Here is a 19,747-nt window from a genome sequence, read left to right as displayed (position 1 = left end):
AGTTTTTAGTTTCATTTCATTTATTCGGTATAACCCTGTGAGCCATGCGGCTCTTGACTCGGGACCGCACAACCGCACGGACGCGTGCATCGCTCCGCGCGCTGCTCTGCCAACAGCAGGGCCCCATCCCAGTTGGAGTCACGGCCACGGGTGACATTAAGTGCCCGACGGTATGTCCGAGTCGGTCTCGGGGACGCCCTTACATCGACCTGCATTGACCGGCGCGGCGAAGCCAAACATCTGCCGTGCCCGATGAGGCGTGGAGGGAGCCCTTCATCCAACAGTGGATTGACAAAAGAGTGTAAAATGTTCACAGTGGCATGTATTCACGTGGATTAATGTACGTTACAATGTACTACGCAACACTAGATTAACGTGTTTCGTGTGCTAAGCGTAGTGCTGCGCACGCAGCGAACGTTCAGTTCATGTGAAGTGGTCGGGTGGCTGTACGGGGCCTGTGGATGTTAACCTGAGACGTCGTTCTATGACGTCATCTTGCAGGGGCAAGATGACGTCACGGCGATCAACTGCTGGCTGCACGATTCCGAATGTAAATGCGTCTGGGGAGGGTTGTGGGTGAGGGGGTTAGGAAGGGGGTGGTGGAGTGGGGGGGCGGTAGAGAAGTGACTCAGACCTCGCGTCTCACGGTTGCGTGACGTGGATGAGCCTGGGGAGCGTGGTGGAGGCGGCCGCGTAACCTGGTCGCTGTCGGCTGTCCCCCACCATCAGTCCCCCCGTGCCTTGGAACTACCGGCGACATCACCAAGCTCCCCCCCATCTCGTTAAACCCGCGGCGCGGCATTCGATGGGGAAGCGAGCAGCTGCTGCTCACGAACCCGGCGCCCGCTACCTCGCCCGGAACGCAGCGAACGCCGCGCGTCTCGATCCCATAAACGCGCCCATAAATAACCCGTAATGAGCACGATTCGAAAGCCGATGGAGACAAATTCAATTTGAACGCAGATAAAATGAACGAGCTGATGTGTGCAGATGGGGCTGAGACCGGCGGCTCGGTTGGGTGAGTTGAGCGTGGCGGCGGCGGTGGTGGTGGTTGTGGTGTGCACGTATCTCGGGGGGAAGAGTGTCTCACCATAGCGGGGTCGGGAAGCGCTACACGGAGTTGCATCGTATTGAGTGGAATATAATTGCTGTTATTGTATGTGTGTTGAACTTCTTCGTACCGTAGTAGACAACCGTACTAATCTGAGGTGCGGGGAATGCAACTGCCAAAAACCGGGGCCTTGAATGTCCTGGGAAGACTTGAAGATTTTCACAGGACGCTCCTGGGAAATCCAGAGCAGGTGGCAACCTTCCGCACTGCTGTGATCCAGCGGTGTAGAGGCCAGGGTTGGTGGATCACGGAGAGATATGTGGAATCCCCTGAACCCCGCTGGGCTGCGATGTGGCCGGGGGGTGGCAGCACAGCGAGTGGGTTGTGTGAAGCAGTCCACGTGAATCATCGCGTCGTGGGCTTCCTCCCACGTGGAGTCTCACTCCCTCTCGCTAATGGAATTGGCCAAACATCCCGATGGAGCAAGGCCCTCCTGGAAACGAGCCATGAGAGGATTTTCCGGATACATGAACGCCCTTTCAATCAATGTCCATCCATCTGCCCGTCTGCGTCATGACATCTATGCATCTGGACGTCAGTCTGTCACATCTGCTTGTCCGGCCATTTGTCTGTAGGAAATTAGCCACTCGCGTGGATGTGTGACTGGGTCCCCACGTGGCTGTGTGTGTGTGATCCCCCCCACCCACGTGACTGTGTGTGTGAGATCCCCCCCCCCCCCCCCCCCACGTGGCTGTGTGTGATCCCCCCACCCACGTGACTGTGTGTGTGTGATCCCCCTACCCACGTGATTGTTTGTGTGTGTGACTGTGTGTGTGACTGTGTGTGTGTGTCTGTGTGTGTGTGTGTGTGACTGGACTCCGCAGGGGATTTCGGCGTGTCCCGCGTGCTGGCGGGGCCCGCTGACCTGGCCCTCACCTTCACGGGGACCCTGCACTGCATGAGCCCCGAGGCTCTGCAGTGCAGGGGCTACAACTCAAAGTCCGACGTCTGGTAGGGTCCGTCCGTCACGTTGTCACATCACCTGGCTGCCCATCTCCGTATAGCCGTCCGTCTGTCCTGTACATCGTCTGCCCATTCATCCGCCTCTCTGTCCGTACGGCTGTGGGTACGCGTGTCTGTCCACCCGTCCGTCCGTGCATCTGTCTGTACGTCGACCTGTCGCGTATTTTTTTAGTCTCTGGATCATAAGCAAAAGTTGTGAGCTGGCGTCTTACCATCCGATAGGTGGGTGCGTGCGAGACCATATCTGTCGTGAGTTTTTGACACGTGGAACAGTCGACGTTTGGGGTGCGTCTTACTTTCCGGTGCGTCTCAATGCGGACAGCACGATCCCCGCGTCTCTTTCCTGCGCGGGTGTTCGCTCCCCCCCCCCTCGACAAATCGGCCTCGCACGGAGGCGATTGACACTCAAAACAAACTGTAAGGAAATATACAATTAGACATTTAAAACACGACGACGATGAATATTAATCTTATTATTAGACCGCTAGATGGAGGTCACGGGGGTGCACAGTCGGTTCGACGCGCAGCGCTAAATCAGAGCCCTTAATTGCTCATCAAACATTGACGTTGGCGTCCAATTTGCGAAAGAGGAGGAGGCTGGAGGGACGACGCACGCGAGGAGGTTGCTGAAGAGGGGCGGTGATGGCCGGAGGGTCCCGGTCCCCGCGCCCAGGAGCTGGGGACGCGAGAGTTTGGCAGTGACTCGAGTTTGGTGCCAACACCGACTCACCCACACCCCAATCCACACCCCAATCTACAACCCACACCCCAATCCACACCGCAATCCACAATCCACACCCCAATCCACAACCCACACCCCAATCCACAATCCACACCCCAATCCGCACCCCAATCCGCACCCCAATCCGCACCCCAATCCGCACCCCAATCCGCACCCCAATCCGCACCCAATCCGCACCCCAATCCGCACCCCAATCCGCAACCCAATCCGCAACCCAATACACACCCCAATCCACACCCCACACCCCAATCCACAACCCACACCACAACCCAACCCACAACCCACAACCCACACCCCAATCCACACCCCAATCCACAACCCACACCCCATACCCCAATCCACACCCCAATCCACATCCCAATCCACAACCCACACCCCAACCCACAACCCACACCCCAATCCACACCCCAATCCACAACCCACACCCCAATCCACAGCCCACACCCCAATCCACAACCCACACCCCAATCCACAACCCACACCCCTACTACAACCCATGAGAGAGAAAGAGAGAGTTAATCAATGAGTGAATACGTCGAAGAGTCATTTGTTAAGTCATTAAAATGATTAAATCAGTCAATCAATGAGTCTATCGGTAAGTCAGTCAATTAGTCGATCAATCTCTTCATTAAGTGAACGAGAGCATAAGTCAGCGAATCGGTCAGTGAGTTAACTTCTAAAACGAGTCGCGCGATCAGTACGCACCCAACGACTCAACGAGTGACGAGATGAGCAGGACAGCCAGGTAACCATTCAGCCACTCAGTCAACGAGTCAGTCAATTAGTCGTTCAACCACCCGGTTAATTATCGCGGGGCGCGTCTCTGGCGCGTGAGTCGTACACAGAGCGCTCGCGCGGCCCACGCTCTCTGCTCACGCAGACAAAGACACCCCACGTGGTCCACGCGGGCGTCTTTGTCTGCGCCTTCAGCATGAGACGTGCGCTTTGCGAGGCGGTCAAGTCTGAGACTTAAGCCGCCCCACCCCCCGCTCTATACCCCCCCATGGACCCCCCCCTCTCCTTCCCCCCCACCCCGAATACCAACACAACGAACCCCCCACTCCCCACCAACCGCACACCCAGCCCATCCGGCGTCAATGTCAACAGCAATTCTCGTCCTCATCTGCCGTGGTCAATCCACTGCTGGATTAAGGCCTCCTCCTCTTCCGCAAGCCGCCACCACCACCTCACGACCGTGCAGTGTGACGATCCACCCGGCAGCAGCCGATCTGCACGACAGCTGATTCCATCGCTCCATCTCCTCGGGCGGTCGTCATCTCGCGTGGAATGCGTTCCACCCCTGGTCTGCCACTCCATTATCATTCTCGACCATGGGCCATAAACAACAACATGATTAACACGGGAACCCACGTGCTGTCAATTGTGTCAGTCCACTGCTAGATAAACTCTCCCGTGGATCCCCCCAAGCTTTACTCGGCACGAATGCCATCATAGCCACTGAGAGCCCTTCGTCAATCTGCTGCTGGATGAGGGCCTTCCATACGCACGCCGTGCGTGTCGTTGGCCCCATGAAGAAGGGCCATTGCCCGAAATGTCACCTATCAAATTTCCTATCAAGACGACTCGCGCGCGGTGTTATTGACGAACGTGTTGAGAGATTGTTGTGTGTCACTGTGCAACAAGAATGGCCTAAATATCAACTGCACATCATCATCAATCTCATCATTCGTGTTCACCCATCCAAGCACTCTCCAGGCTGGACCTTGCTTTTGCTTGCGTGATTGTGCAAAGAGATTGTGCGTAATTGTAGATGATGATTGTGCGTGATGATTGTACGTAATTGAGCGTGATGATTGTGCGTGATTGTGGATGATGATTGTGCGTGATGATTGTGCGTAATTGTGCGTGATTTGCATGATTATGCGTGATGATTGTGCGTGATTGTGCATGATGATTGTACGATGATGATTGTGTGAGATGATTGTGCGTGATGATTGTGCATGATTATGCGTATTGATTGTGCGTGATGTTTGTGCGAGATGATTGTGCGTAATTGTGCATGACGATTGTGCGAGGAGGTTGTGCTGCAGGCTGCTCACTCGCAGCAGCAAGCAGCAGCGCCGCGAGGGCTGTCACGGTGCTCGCCGTGCATCTGCAGAGTCAACTCGGGGTTCTTCGTAGTTACCTCTTTGCGTGTGGCTCTCTCCCCCCCTCCTCTGCCTCCTCCTCATCCTCCTCGCTTGTTTTATTTGTCGGGGGGATTGGAGGTCTCGGTGTGGGATCGTCGTGGTTGATTTAGGGATTTGTTACCGCTCGAATGTGCGCGCCTCTTTTAATGAAACCGGCGGGGAGACAGAGCGGGAGGGAGAAGGCCGCGAGTGGAGTGCGGAGTGGAGTCGCCGGATTTCAGGAATCTCCCCTCTCGCTCGCTCTCTGTGTCCGTGTCTGGGGGTCGCGGGGAGAGACATCTGTGGGAGCGAGTGTCAGTGCCGGTAACGGCGTGCGGGGTTACTCGTTGACAGGGCAGGGGAGTGACGCGCGTGGCAGTAATGGGCGCGGTAGCGCGTACATCCCGCATGGCTGGTGGAGCCCACGAGGCGGGGGGTGAGTGAATGGGTGGGTTGGTGAGTGGGTGGTGGAGTGAGCGGGTGAGTGAGTGGGTGGGTTGGTGAGTGGGTGGTGGAGTGAGCGGGTGAGTGGGTGGGTTGGTGAGTGGGTGATGGAGTGAGTTGGTGAGTTAGTGGGTGGGTTGGTGAGTCGGTGGTGGAGTGAGCGGGTGAGTGAGTGGGTGGGTTGGTGAGTGGGTGGTGGAGTGAGTTGGTGAGTTAGTGGGTGGGTTGGTGAGTGGGTATGTGGATGCACCTGCAGTTCCACTCTCAGACAAAACCAACGAACGGTTGAATCACCGACAGCGGAATCTCTCCACACGTCGCTCTTCCCCGGCCACGCGAGACAAGTGGAGCGCCCGACCTCCCCCACAGCCCTGCTTCACCCCCCCCGCTCACGTGACCAGCGCCTGTCCCAGGGGCACGGAGCGAGGCGTCTAATGGGGCTGCCCGCATGCCGCTCACGCCGCGGCGGCCGCGGGAATCGCGGCCGCCGCTGTGCGCGGATGGTGTTTACCCCACAGACAGATCCAGCGCGATCGACTGTGATGTCTGGCAATTGATACGAGTGTTTGTGTGTGCTAATGCCATGGCGATGTGTGTGCCTGTCTGCGTGTGCGCGCGTGGGGAGCGGTGGTGTCGCGGTTAGCGCTACGCACCTGACGACCCGAGTTCGATTCCCGCTCACGGCCAACACCAGTGACGATTATCTGAACCGGTCCTGGGCCTCCCCTAGGTCGACTCAGCCTCAAATAAGTACCTGGTGCAATGTGTAAACATCGCCCACTGGGGAGACAAAGGTGGCCGGGCGAGGTGTTGGCCACCCACCCCCTTGTGTGCCGTACCGGCCTTCATAGGTGTTTGCGAACAGCACTTGCCCCAACATTATGTTAAGGCTATATGAGGGATCTTTATATTTGTTATGATATATGTGTTTGCGCGTGACGATGTGTGTATGACGATGCGTGTGTGTGACGATGTGTGTGTGTGTGACGGTGTGTGTGTGTCGATGTGTGTGTGTGACGATGTGTGCGTGTGTGATGATGTGTGCGTGTGTGACGATGTGTGCGTGTGTGACGATGTGTGCGTGTGACGATGTGTGCGTGTGACGATGTGTGCGTGTGTGACGATGTGTGCGTGTGTGACGATGTGTGCGTGTGTGACGATGTGTGCGTGTGTGACGATGTGTGTGCGTGTGTGACGATGCGCAGGTCTCTGGGCTGCGTGCTGTACGAGCTGTGCGTGCTGGAGGCCGCCTTCACGGCGCGCAGCTGCGTAGCCTTGGCCTTGCGGATCATCCAGGGCCCCACGCCGGCCCTCCCGGCCTCGCGCCCAGCCGCCCTCAACGCCATCGTGCAGAGGTCGCCGCCTCTGGCCCCGCACGGCCTCACCGCGCGACCTTCCCCCATCTATCTCGGGCCCTCACCTCGCCCGGTTCGGACTCAATGGCGATTCCATTCGCTCCGCTGACCAACCAGAGTTAGCTCTGTCTGTAACGAGGGGGGGTGGCGGTCAGGAAAACTCCCGCGGAGTTCATCCGATGCGAGTGAAACTTTATCGTGAAGTTGCGCTGCTTGTGGGCAACTCAACCCCTGGAGAAACCCAGGGATCATCGATCACGGAGTTACTGCCCAGCCACTTGGAGCCTAATCGCCTTCAGCTAAGACGCCAGCGTGATTTGTCGTGACGGCTCCCCGCCGGCTCCCCTAACGCCGCTGACGAATCTCTCGCAAAGACGACGATGGCGCGCCCGGGAGGTGGTGGAGTGAGCGAGCGAGTGAGTGGGTGGGTTGGTGAGCCCGCGCGCGCGATCATCCCCGATGTCGGAGCCCTCGCACACCGAGACCCTGGACGCGACACCGCCTGGTGGCTTCGGTTTCGCGGGTTCGGCGATGGCCGTCCCGGGAGGAGGAGGCGTCTGTGCCGTAACCTTGGCGTGCGCTCGGCCCGCAGGATGCTGAGCAAGGAGCCCGAGGGGAGGCCGTCAGCCGGCGATCTGCTCCGGGAGACGATCGTCGAGAGCGCCATGCAGGTGCCGAGTCGCGCAAACTCGCGGGAGAGCGGCCTCGATTGTTACGATAGAGACGACGTTGTTGTTGTTGTTGCCCGCTTCGGTGAGAAATGGGAATCTTCATTGCCAGGTTGTTGTTGTTGGGTTTCATTGTTCTCTTCCTAAGCGAGGAAAAGCGTGCAGGTCTCTGCTAAATGATTGCCTGGGTCACCTTGCAATGGAGCGGAGTAGACGTTGCGTTACTGCTCGCCACGGCGAGAGGAGGTGTCCTGGGCGCGGTGCGCCGGGTGCGGGAACATTTCCCGGGTCGCTGACACGGCGACCGAAACGGAGCCCCCGGGGCGAGTGGCCGCGTGGAACGCTCACCGAGTCGCCCTGTTGCCTCTCCAGGGACTCCGGGACAAGCTGAGCGCGCTGACTGCCAGCGAGGGTGCCGAGCGCGGGTGAGCGGTGGGGGGGGGGTTTCGCACGCCTCTCTCGACCCATTACCCGGGGCGGTTGCCGCCTCTGAGATCCGGGACGCATCACGGGACCAGCAGTAGTAGCATCAGTAGCAGCAGCAGTCGTAGGAGTAGCAGCAGTAGCACCAGTAGGAGCCTGTGACGCATGCTTTGCACGTGACGGCCGCCCGTCCCACCACTGCAAGGCCAGGCTCACTACCTGCTGAGATTGGATGACCTGGTCACAGGCTTCAAATAAATGACCCACACCGCAAACATCGGCACGCACACGTGCGCACTGTTGCATTCATGCAGATCTCGTGCAGCCTGGCAGTGTCATCGTGAACGCGTATTTATACCAAGTGGGAGGATTGACGGCGCAGCGGTTCGGGCACCGCCGCTGCGAGCCCAGTAACCTGAGTTCGATTCCCGGCCACGACTAAGCCCCCTCCCCCACTTCACCAACCCGCACTGAACCAGCGTGGCGAAGTATGGCCAAACGACCTCCGTGGTCTGCGCGGCGTGGGGAGGAGGCCTTCCCTCGGCATTGGCTCGGCAGACAGAGGGCTGTAAATGATTGTTGATGTTTATTTATAGAGCAAGGTGGCTATTCGGTTTGGGAATTGGATATGAATTTTTAATTTGTCGCAAGACACTCAATTCCTCGGCGCAGGCTACTTAGCGCCGCTGTCTCCGATCGCATCAATTCGCCGAATCCATTTCCCCGAGTTCACGGGGAGACGACAGCCTTCACTGTCGCGGGGGTAATGCCACGGGCGCGTGTGTGTGCCGTGACGGCCACCGAGGAGATGGAGCGATGAGATCGGCTCGTGTGCGGGGTGCTGTGCGGATCGTTACCGATAGCAGGAGCACGAGAGGTGGTGGCGACTGCTCGGAGAAGGCCTTCATCCAGCAGTGGATTGATCATGATGGCTGGTGGTGAATGGGCGAGCGGGTGGGAATGTAACCCGGGCCGGGTTCACATCACGACGGCTGAGTACGCACGGACGCTTCCCCAGGTCACCCGGGCTCACGCCTCTCCAGGGGTTGGAGCGCGGCGTGAGCCGCCAACAGCGCCCTGCGAATCGATGGCTCGCGCCGCGCTGCGAACCAGGGCGACCCGAGTTCGATTCCCGGTCACGGCTCACATCGGCGGCGAGTCTGCATCTAGACCCGCCCCCAAACGCGTCCCATCTTCACGAACCCCACATTGACCAGCGCGGTGAAGCGAGTTCAGAGAACTCCCCGTGACCAACGGGCAGGGCGCGGGGAGACCTCCACCCCCCTACCCCCGGATTCATTCAGCAACGGATCAACAAAAGGGGGGAGGTGGGGGGGCACTCAATGAATCCGCAGTAGAAAAATCTCGCGCTCGTTTCTCCACCGCACCGGCGGTAATTAGCGAGGCGCGACCCCCACATGCCTCGCGTACATTAGCGGGGGGCGCGCTCACCACCACGCTCATTATCCTGCTCAACACCACGCTCACCACCACGCTCACCACCACGCTCACCACCACGCTCACCACCACGCTCATTATCCTGCTCAACACCACGCTCACCACCACGCTCACCACCACGCTCATTATCCTGCTCACCACCACACTCACTACCACGCTCATTATCCTGCTCAACACCACGCTCACCACCACGCTCACCACCACGCTCATTATCCTGCTCACCACCACGCTCACCACCACGCTCACCACCACGCTCATTATCCTGCTCATTATCCTGCTCAACACCACGCTCACCACCACGCTCACTACCATGCTCATTATCCTGCTCACCACCACGCTCACCACCACGCTCACCACCACGCTCACCACCACGCTCACCACCAGGCTCACCACCAGGCTCACCACCAGGCTCACCACCAGGCTCACCACCACGCTCATTATCCTGTCCACCACCGTGTTCACCAGCGCGCCGTCACCCCAATCGGCCCAGCGAGAGGATACGCGGCCGAGTGACTCGCGGCAACCCACGCACCGCCGCCGCTGTGCGGTGCGTGGGTTGCCTCCCGCCCAGGGCGCGCGCCGCGCTGGGCGGGAGGAGGGGTGGGGGGGGAGGAGGGGGGGGAGGGGGGGAGGAGGGGGGGGAGGAAAGGTCTCGCGCCGCACCGCACGGGGCCCGACCCCGCGTTTATCGGTGACATTTTCAGATGCAGCCGCGGCCACCCAGGGACGGGAGGGGGGCCTGGCGCGGCGGGAGACGAGGCCGAGGAGGAGGAGGAGGGTGGTGGTGGTGGTGGTGGTGGTGGCGGGACGTGGGCGAGTGGCGAGAGCGGGGAGGGCGATCGCGCGCTCCGAACCAAGTGAGACAAATCGCCTCTCTCGCCCCCCACCGCTCAACCCCCCCCCCCAATCCCCCTGCCCACCACCCACTCGCACGCCCCCCCCCCCGGATCCCTTCTTCTCCCCCTTCCCCAGGGTGCGTTCTGCACACACGCCCGGCTGTCCTTTAATGTTTGTGGAAAAGGATGCGTGTTGCACCGCGCCAAGCATCGGAAGCTCACGCAAATTCCATCCCCACGGCGGTCGCGGCTCAACCGCTTTTGGCGCGCGAAGTGCGGCTCCATTAGCCTCCTCCTCCTCGCTGTTGCTGCTGCTGCTGCGTCGCCAGAATCACGAAGCCGCAGCTGCAATGGGCTTCTTGCCTGCAGTTTGCAAACTGAAATCATCATCATCGCAACAATGGGAATAAATAAATGCCCACAGCGGCAGCCCATATCCAGAATGCATCTCGCTACGGCCGTGACCGTGGCTACTTGCAGTCACGTGCCACCTACTGGGCCCTACTTGCGGCACAATTGGCCCGAGTTTGAGAACTCGGGCCCCGGTGCTGCTGGAGTGGACGACTGGAGCGCATTGTCGCTACTTCTGCTGGTAGCCTGCAGCGGCACGTGACTAAGTAGGAGCCACAGGGAGAGAGGGGTATACTGGATGTGGTGCGCGGAATGATATTGTTGTATACGGGTCGCCCCCCTGATGATGAAGCCCCTGAGGCCATCGCTAGAGGAGGGCTCCACGGCGTGGAGAGCCGCCCCGGGACACCTGCGGAGCGCCTCGGTGCCACTCGGCACCACAGCTCGCGTCAGCTGCCCCCACCCCACGCTCTCCGTGAGCTACCCCGGTGGGCATGGCCGGGGCCCCGGTCCGAGCTGCGGCAGTGTGCCGAGCGCAGCCCTGCAAGTGCTCGCTCGGGCTCCCTTCATGCGGAAGGGGTCACCGCGAGGGGGAGCTCGAGAGAGCCACGCTCCGTGGGATCGCCGCCGTAGCCCGCGGGGGTGGCGGTGCGGGGGGAGGGGAGGGCGGCGCTGGGATTCAAGGCTCCTGCCGCCGTTGTTGCCACTGCCGCACCGGGAGATGGACTCGCGCCGGGAGATGGACTCGCGCCGGGCGCCCTCTGAGCTGCAAGCCCAGATCGCTGCCCCCCATTCCGCCGCCGCAGCAGCACCAGCAGCAGCATCGCCTTTTAAAATAAAGGGGGGCTCGGGAGGGGGGGTTGGGTAATCCATAAATAGTGAGCGGGGCTCGACACGACGACGAGTGGACACTTGGTGGGAGCGGCGATGGGCGCCACCACCGGGACCTGAGATTGTGTCTCCTCTTCCTCGAGCCGCGAATCAATCCCCCCCCCTCCTCCACCCCCCCCCCTCCTCCCCCCCCTCCTCCTCCTCCTCCCGGCGGGTGCCTCTCCCCGCCTCCGCCGCGCCCGTCTCGCAGGCTCGGCGCGTCCCCCGTGCGCGTGGGCAGCGAGGGTGGGCAAAGCGAGCGCCGGGCACTCCCCGAGCACCAGGAGTACTCCTCCACCTCCTCCACCTCCTCCACCTCGTCCTCCACCTTCTCCTCCAGCCTCGTGAGCCCGCACGGCACCACTCATCCCAGCCCCCCACCCCACCCTTTGTTTCATCACGAGCCGCGCTATTGATGACGAGGTGTTCACTGGCGTGGTCAAAAACAATCTGCAGCAAGAGTACCACCAGGGGTGCCCTCGTTAGCGCTGTCATCATCATCACAATGCAGATGTCATCCTCATCAACACATCGTTAACAGTGAATCACTGCAAGTCTCTTAACCGTCATTGCCACGCTAAAGTAAATATCATAAAAATCATGCCCACAATCATCACCATCATCTCTGACAGCATAGTGAGCATCAATCATCATTATGACCATCATTATGATCATCATGCGTACATCATAATCACCAACATCAGTGATAATCGTCATCATCGTTATTGTCATGTTCATCACGATGTGCTAATCATTATGGATACAGAAATATTATTAATATTATATTATTAATATTATATTATTGATACACAAATATTATTCAAATTTGGTCAAAGAACCTCCCCTGATTGACGCGGTGTGGGGGGCATCGTTCGCTCTGCAAGGGATTGGCAAAGGGGGTGCGCATCACACCACCATCGTCACACCACCATCACACCACCATCACACCACCACCACCATCACACCACCACCATCGCTACCACCGCCCCCGCCATCACCGCCACCACCACTGCTGTCATCGTCGTCGTAAGAATCGGAAAATCGTCATCGACAATCGGGGCGGAGCCTCCCTCGGGCTCCCCCGCACCACGAAATCGGGGACACAACAGCTGGGCTGGGCACGGCGGTCGCCCATCCAAGCGCGACCCAGGCCTGCTTAGCTTCTGGGACCCAATGCGACGGGGCGCGTTGCGACGGGACGCGGTTCGCGAGTGATTTGTTGTCATTCCTCAATCGACGCTTGGCGGCAGCCGATTAATCCGCGGATGTCGCGCGGTCACAATCGCGACCTTGGGCCACGTGGAGCCCCAGCTCCCGGCTCGCGACTCCTGCGACCGGCCGGCGTCGATGGCACGTGCGGCACGCCGGGGTGGGACGCAACCCTCGCCGCTGAAGAAGAAAAACGGCGGCGACCGAGAGCGGCCCGTGAACCCCCCCGTGCCCCCTCCGTGCCCCCCCCGTGCTCCCCCCCGTGCTCCCCACGTGCTCCCCCCGTGCTCCCCCCCGTGCCCCCCCCCGTGCTCCCCCCCGTGCTCCCCCCCGTGCCCCCCCCCCGTGCTCCCCCCCGTGCTCCCCCCGTGCCCCCCCCCGTGCTCTCCGGTGGCGGCACGGACTGTGGACGAGCGTGGCGGCGCGGTCGGCCCCGCGGTTGGCCCCGCGGTCGGCCCTGCGGTCGGCCCCGCCACGCTGGGTCCGCGCTGGGGGCTCAGGGGCCGGTGGCGCCTCGAGGATGTGAGGAGACACCCCCCTTGGATAGCGCAGTTAGGGAGGAGGGCGAATGCAATGGGACGCGGGGCGGCTCTCGGGACATTCTCGTTAACGAGGAGGTGCTGGGGATCGGCGGATACAAAAGGAGGAGGAGTAGAGACGAGCCCCGGGTGCCGGAGCGACGCGGCGCGCCTCTCCGTTATTGTCCCGTGCGTCACGGCGAGACGCCGGCGAGAGACATCGCGGGCCCCGCGTCTCACGAGGCCGTCACCCTCGGGGGGGGGGGGGGGGGGGGGGTTGAGAGGCTGAGAGCGTGGCTTCCTGCTTAGCTTCTGGCACAGACACAGACACACACAGACACGCAGACGACGCGTGGAAACATAGTCACGCAGACGCGTAGGTACACGTGGACACACAGACACGTGGACACACAGACACGTGGACACAGCCACACAGGGACCCAGCCGCTCAGCGGTGCCTGCTCTGACCCGCTACATTACCCGTGATGCTCCACGACAAGGCATCACGAGCTCATGCACTAAATCACATTTCGTGTTGAACGGGGCCCCCTTTGGTTTCGATGGAGCGCTCGTGCCAAATGACGTCTGGCATTTGCTTAACAAGCCTGACTCAGGTGACGAAGCTCAGACGAATGACACCTGCTCTGAGCTTTTGCTCACTCAGACAGCTGCTGCCCGGGCGATCTCTGTCCGGAGAGTCGGCAGCGGTCGACTCGAGCAGCTGCTGCTGCTCGAATTCATAAATGCATAAAGATTCTGATTCTGATCTCTCATTACTCACGATGCCGCGCACCGACGCGCCGTGAGCTCCGGACAGAGAGAGAGAAGGGGGAGAGCGAGCGATCGAGCGAGGGGTTGGTGAGCTTCTTCTCGATAACCGTGCGGTCACCTCCATTGTCTGCGAGCGCCTATCACTGCTTGCCGCCCGTCCATCTGTCGGCGAACATTTAGCATCGCGGCTGTCGGTAGCGGAGCCGGTTCGCGGGAGACGACGAGCGCCACGTGCTGACTTTGCCCTTTTGGGAAATACCCGGCACGTGCCGACGGAGAAAGCCGCCTGATTAATTTATGCGCCAGATGTACGTTTAATTGACAGCTTTAAGCGCGAGCGAGAGAGAGAGAGCGAGCGGGAGAGAGAGAGCGAGCGGGAGAGAGAGAGCGAGCGGGAGAGAGAGAGCGGGGGAGAGAGAGCGAGCGGGAGAGAGAGAGCGGGGAGAGAGAGAGCGAGCGGGAGAGAGAGAGAGAGGGGAGAGAGAGCGAGCGGGAGAGAGAGAGAGAGCGGGAGAGAGAGAGAGAGCGGGAGAGAGAGAGAGAGCGGGAGAGAGAGAGAGCGGGAGAGAGAGAGAGCGAGCGGGAGAGAGAGAGAGAGCGGGAGAGAGAGAGCGAGCGGGAGAGAGAGAGAGCGAGCGGGAGAGAGAGAGCGGGAGAGAGAGAGCGAGCGGGAGAGAGAGAGCGGGGGAGAGAGAGCGAGCGGGAGAGAGAGAGAGAGCGGGAGAAGAGAGAGAGCGGAGAGAGAGAGAGAGAGCGGGAGAGAGAGCGAGCGGGAGAGAGAGAGAGAGCGGGAGAGAGAGAGAGCGGGAGAGAGAGAGAGGGAGAGAGAGAGAGAGAGCGGGAGAGAGAGAGCGAGCGGGAGAGAGAGAGAGAGCGGGAGAGAGAGAGCGAGCGGGAGAGAGAGAGCGAGCGGGAGAGAGAGAGCGGGGAGAGAGAGAGAGCGGGAGAGAGAGAGCGGGAGAGAGAGAGAGCGAGCGGGAGAGAGAGAGCGGGAGAGAGAGCGAGCGGGAGAGAGAGCGGGAGAGAGAGAGAGCGGGAGAGAGAGAGAGCGAGCGGGGAGAGAGAGAGCGGGAGAGAGAGCGAGCGGGAGAGAGAGCGGGAGAGAGAGAGAGCGGGAGAGAGAGAGAGCGGGAGAGAGAGAGAGCGAGCGGGAGAGAGAGAGCGGGAGAGAGAGCGAGCGGGAGAGAGAGCGGGAGAGAGAGAGAGCGGGAGAGAGAGAGAGCGAGCGGGAGAGAGAGAGCGGGAGAGAGAGCGAGCGGGAGAGAGAGCGGGAGAGAGAGAGAGCGGGAGAGAGAGTGAGCGGGAGAGATCGCTGCTCGTTTCGCGTCTCCTGCACCTCCAGCGCCCCGCGTCTCCCGCGCCGCGGCTGCCATGGCACGGGAGAGGCGGGAGACGCGGGAGACGCTGGAGACGTGGGAGACGTTGGTTAAATGTGCGCGTGGCCGCTGCTGTTCCCGCGCCGCTTAGGACGCCGAGCAGCGAGGCACCGATGTGGGGATTAAATATTCATGCCACCCCCCCCCCCCCGGCGGCGCGCCTCTCCCCGCTCCTGCAGGAGGGCGGTGTCGGCGCTCTGCTCGACTGCCTGCGAGGAGCGCTGCGCGGGAGCACGAGGGGTGAGCGACCACGAATCCGCCTGAATTCACGCGCGTGTGAGGAAGATGCAGCGTTAAAGCCCCCACACCCCCCCCCCCCCCCCCCCCCAGTGCGTCTACTGCAAAGAGAGACGAACAAACCTGGCGCGTGCGAGTCGACTGTACCCACCCGTGCCACCCTGATCCCAAATCTGAAAAACCGTGCCACCCTGATCCCAAATCTGAAAAACCGTGCCACCCCGATCCAAGATGCGGCCCTGCTCTGCTGTGGCCGCCGCGTGTGGCTGCGGCGGAGACTCGGAGCTGGAGCTGCCCGAACGAGAGGCCGCGGGGGTCTCTGGGGCTCGAGTCTCATCTCCTGCGACCGTGGAGACGAATTCATGAGTTGTGCCGCTCCCCCCGCCCCCCACGCGAATCCTCCACGGGCATCCCTTAGCTTCTTGACATGGACTCCCCCGTGACTTCCTCCAAATAGAAAATACCTGCACACCCCTCCCGCTCCCCTCCCATTGCATTCCCACACAGCGGGGGCGGACGACTGTCACGGCACCCCCCTTCATTTACCCTCCTCCCACCCCTCTCACCGTTCGAGCCAAAATCTCATTTCCGAAAGCGCAATCGCCTTCTTTGCCACCACGGGAACGTTTTCGCATTTTTGGGGGTATTTGCCATTTTATTTTATTCGCTATCACCGTCGCCGAGGCCCCAAAGCGCCAAGTGGCCAGCAACAAACGGCACGGAGTGGGATCCCAGGTTCCCGCGCGGCTTGTAGCAAATGCGGGAGCGTTCCCCCCCGGCTGTTGATGTCACGCGGCGTTCCAGGGCCACGTGGCTTGGGGGGCCCCTCGGGCCGGCCCGGCTCCGCTGGCGTGCAGCCCCCGCGCCGTGCGAGTGCGTTTAGGGCGTCGTGGACGCCAGGACGCGGCAGAATTCTCGGAGAAAGAGGAGGCGCAATGGGAGAGAGGACAGAGAGAGAGATGGAGAGGGAAAGAGCGCGAGGGGGAGAGAGAGAGAGAGAGAGGGAGACGGAGAGAGAGGGGGAGAGACACTCGCTTCGCGCGTCCCGTTAGGTCCGTGATAGATTCTCCCTTTTTCCCATCGCGTGCTTACTCTCTCTGTCTCTCTCTCGCACGCTCTCTCTCGCTTTCTATCTATCGCTCGCTCTCTCTCGCTCGGCAAAATTTGCAGGGGAATTGTGCCGAAACAAAGTGGCCTCGTTTGCCGAATTCCTCGGGGGACACGCGAGGCGGAGGGCGCACGGCCCCTCTATCTCCGGCCACAATCAGAAAAAAACGAACCGCGCTCGTTTGCCGGAGAAGAGATGTCTCAGTGTCTCGGCTCGAACTGGGGGGGGGGGGATAGAGTGGGCGGTGGGGGCGGGGGTGTGGATTGAGTGGGCGGTAGGGGAGGTAGATGGACCGACGTGGATGTGTGTGCGTGACCCCGCCGTGACCCCGAGGGTGGCACGGACCGGCTGTGCGCCTGTTGGGTTGCAGCGCCATTCGCGGCCCGTGACCCCCACGAGTCGGCCTTGCTAGGGCGGGGGGTGCGAATGGAACATTTCTTAAAATATTGCTTGTCGTTAATTGACAGCTCCATTTCAGAGGAATTGAAGAACGGGTCTCTGTTTTATCCAATTCTGAAGCAGCCGTCCATAGGTTAAGAAATGCGATATTTTTTGGCTGCCACGATCTAATGAGAATCGCTGTGTCACACCGCGCGCCCGTGACGTTATTATTTAATTCCGCCCCGTGTTTCTCTCCTCCGTCTTCTTTTTTTGCGAGACGCTGCTGCAGCCACGGAGACGGAGCACGTGGGGGAGCACGTGGGGGAGCACGTGGGGGAGCACGTGGGGGAGCACGTGGGGGAGCACGTGGGGGAGCACGTGGGGGAGCACGTGGGGGAGCACGTGGACGCCCCGAGCCCCCCCCCCCAGCTCACGGACACCGCTAACTCGTGAGTTGCCGCTGCTGCTCCCCGTGGAAGCGCTAACGAGGACGAGGGCGGCTCTGAGGTCGCTTTAAAAGCGGGAGGGATGCAGCCCCCCCCCCGGCCACTTCCCCAGCCGCTTCTGTGCACCCAGCAGTATAAATCATATACACAGTCCCGTGTGGTGGGGTCAAATGTGGGTTATCGCTCCTTTTCCAAGACGTCTGGCCACGTTGATTCCACACACCCACTGTGATGCCGCTTCGATTGAAGAATCGATGATCAGTGTGTTCACTCTCACGTTTGCATCGCTTCTTTATCGTCTGGGCCCATTAATTTTCTCTGCTCTATGAACCTTGATGGATATGAGCACCATCAGCCATTATCCATCCACTGCTGCATGAGGCCTCGCCAAGCCGTCACTGGCGGTCCTATGACGCAACAAAGCGCGTGGCTCCTCCGCTTGAGCCGATCCATGCGAACCATAAAGAGCTGCACCTCACGGAGGGATCGATCCACGCATCGCGAGCACGCGGATCTATCGCAGTCGATCAATGCACCATCGGAACTTCGTCACTCACCGCACGAGGCAGGGACGGGCATTGTCGGCTTGTAGGGTTGCGGTGCGGTTGTCGTGCAGTGTGGTGCAGTTGTAGTCATGGTGCAGTGTGCCGTGGTTATGGTGTAGTGTGCCGTGGTTATGGTGCAGTTGTGGTCATGGTGCAGTGTGCCGTGGTCATGGTGCAGTGTGCCGTGGTTATGGTGCAGTGTGCCGTGGTCATGGTGCAGTGTGCCGTGGTTATGGTGCAGTGTGCCGTGGTTATGGTGCAGTGTGCCGTGGTTATGGTGCAGTTGTGGTCATGGTGCAGTGTGCCGTGGTTATGGTGCAGTGTGCCGTGGTTATGGTGCAGTGTGCCGTGGTCATGGTGCAGTGTGCCGTGGTTATGGTGCAGTGTGCCGTGGTCATGGTGCAGTGTGCCGTGGTCATGGTGCAGTGTGCCGTGGTCATGGTGCAGTGTGCCGTGGTTATGGTGCAGTGTGCCGTGGTTATGGTGCAGTGTGCCGTGGTTATGGTGCAGTGTGCCGTGGTTATGGTGCAGTGTGCCGTGGTTATGGTGCAGTTGTGGTCATGGTGCAGTGTGCCGTGGTTATGGTGCAGTGTGCCGTGGTTATGGTGCAGTGTGCCGTGGTTATGGTGCAGTGTGCCGTAGTTATGGTGCAGTGTGCCGTGGTTATGGTGCAGTGTGCCGTGGTTATGGTGCAGTTGTGGTCATGGTGCAGTGTGCCGTGGTTATGGTGCAGTGTGCCGTGGTTATGGTGCATTTGTGGTCATGGTGCAGTGTGCCGTGGTTATGGTGCAGTGTGCCGTGGTTATAGTGCAGTGTGCCGTCGTTATGGTGCAGTTGTGGTCATGGTGCAGTGTGCCATGGTTATGGTGCAGTGTGCCGTGGTTATGGTGCAGTGTGCCGTGGTTATGGTGCAGTTGTGGTCATGGTGCAGTGTGCCGTGGTTATGGTGCAGTTGTAGTCATGGTGCAGTGTGCTGTGGTTATGGTGCAGTGTGCCGTGGTTATGGTGCAGTGTGCCGTGGTTATGGTGCAGTGTGCCGTGGTTATGGTGCAGTGTGCCGTGGTTATGGTGCAGTGTGCCGTGGTTATGGTGCAGTGTGCCGTGGTTATGGTGCAGTGTGCCGTGGTTATGGTGCAGTTGTGGTCATGGTGCAGTGTGCCGTGGTTATGGTGCAGTGTGCCGTGGTTATGGTGCAGTGTGCCTTGGTTATGGTGCAGTGTGCCGTGGTTATGGTGCAGTGTGCCATGGTCATGGTGCAGTGTGCCGTGGTTATGGTGCAGTGTGCCGTGGTTATGGTGCAGTGTGCCGTGGTTATGGTGCAGTGTGCCGTGGTTATGGTGCAGTGTGCCGTGGTTATGGTGCAGTGTGCCGTGGTTATGGTGCAGTGTGCCGTGGTTATGGTGCAGTGTGCCGTGGTTATGGTGCAGTGTGCCGTGGTTATGGTGCAGTGTGCCGTGGTTATGGTGCAGTTGTGGTCATGGTGCAGTGTGCCGTGGTTATGGTGCAGTGTGCCGTGGTTATGGTGCAGTTGTGGTCATGGTGCAGTGTGCCGTGGTTATTGTGCAGTGTGCCGTGGTTATGGTGCATTGTGCCGTGGTCATGGTGCAGTGTGCCGTGGTTATGGTGCAGTGTGCCGTGGTTATGGTGCAGTGTGCCGTGGTTATGGTGCAGTGTGCCGTGGTTATGGTGCAGTGTGCCGTGGTTATGGTGCAGTGTGCCGTGGTTATGGTGCAGTTGTGGTCATGGTGCAGTGTGCCGTGGTTATGGTGCAGTGTGCCGTGGTTATGGTGCAGTTGTGGTCATGGT

At 60.2% G+C, this 19,747-nt stretch overlaps 1 protein-coding gene across 1 annotated transcript in view; it reads left to right on the top strand.

The window, feature by feature from the left end:
* The window catches only part of LOC116944051 (uncharacterized), a 34,717-nt gene that overhangs the window by 2,595 nt on the left and 12,375 nt on the right, over positions 1 to 19,747 (top strand). Inside the window, exons 5-12 of the mRNA XM_032957442.2 lie at positions 1,936 to 2,062; positions 6,595 to 6,744; positions 7,337 to 7,415; positions 7,785 to 7,837; positions 9,998 to 10,150; positions 11,562 to 11,694; positions 15,404 to 15,464; positions 17,240 to 17,399. Coding sequence (XP_032813333.2) covers positions 1,936 to 2,062; positions 6,595 to 6,744; positions 7,337 to 7,415; positions 7,785 to 7,837; positions 9,998 to 10,150; positions 11,562 to 11,694; positions 15,404 to 15,464; positions 17,240 to 17,399 — 916 coding nt within the window. The remainder of the gene's footprint in view (positions 1 to 1,935; positions 2,063 to 6,594; positions 6,745 to 7,336; positions 7,416 to 7,784; positions 7,838 to 9,997; positions 10,151 to 11,561; positions 11,695 to 15,403; positions 15,465 to 17,239; positions 17,400 to 19,747) is intronic.

The sequence above is a fragment of the Petromyzon marinus genome, chromosome 20, assembly GCF_048934315.1.
Source record: "Petromyzon marinus isolate PM22_M1 ecotype Great Lakes invasive population chromosome 20, UKy_Petmar_22M1.pri1.0, whole genome shotgun sequence".
In the NCBI taxonomy this organism is placed as follows: domain Eukaryota; kingdom Metazoa; phylum Chordata; class Hyperoartia; order Petromyzontiformes; family Petromyzontidae; genus Petromyzon; species Petromyzon marinus.
This window is presented reverse-complemented; position numbering and strand designations above follow the sequence as displayed.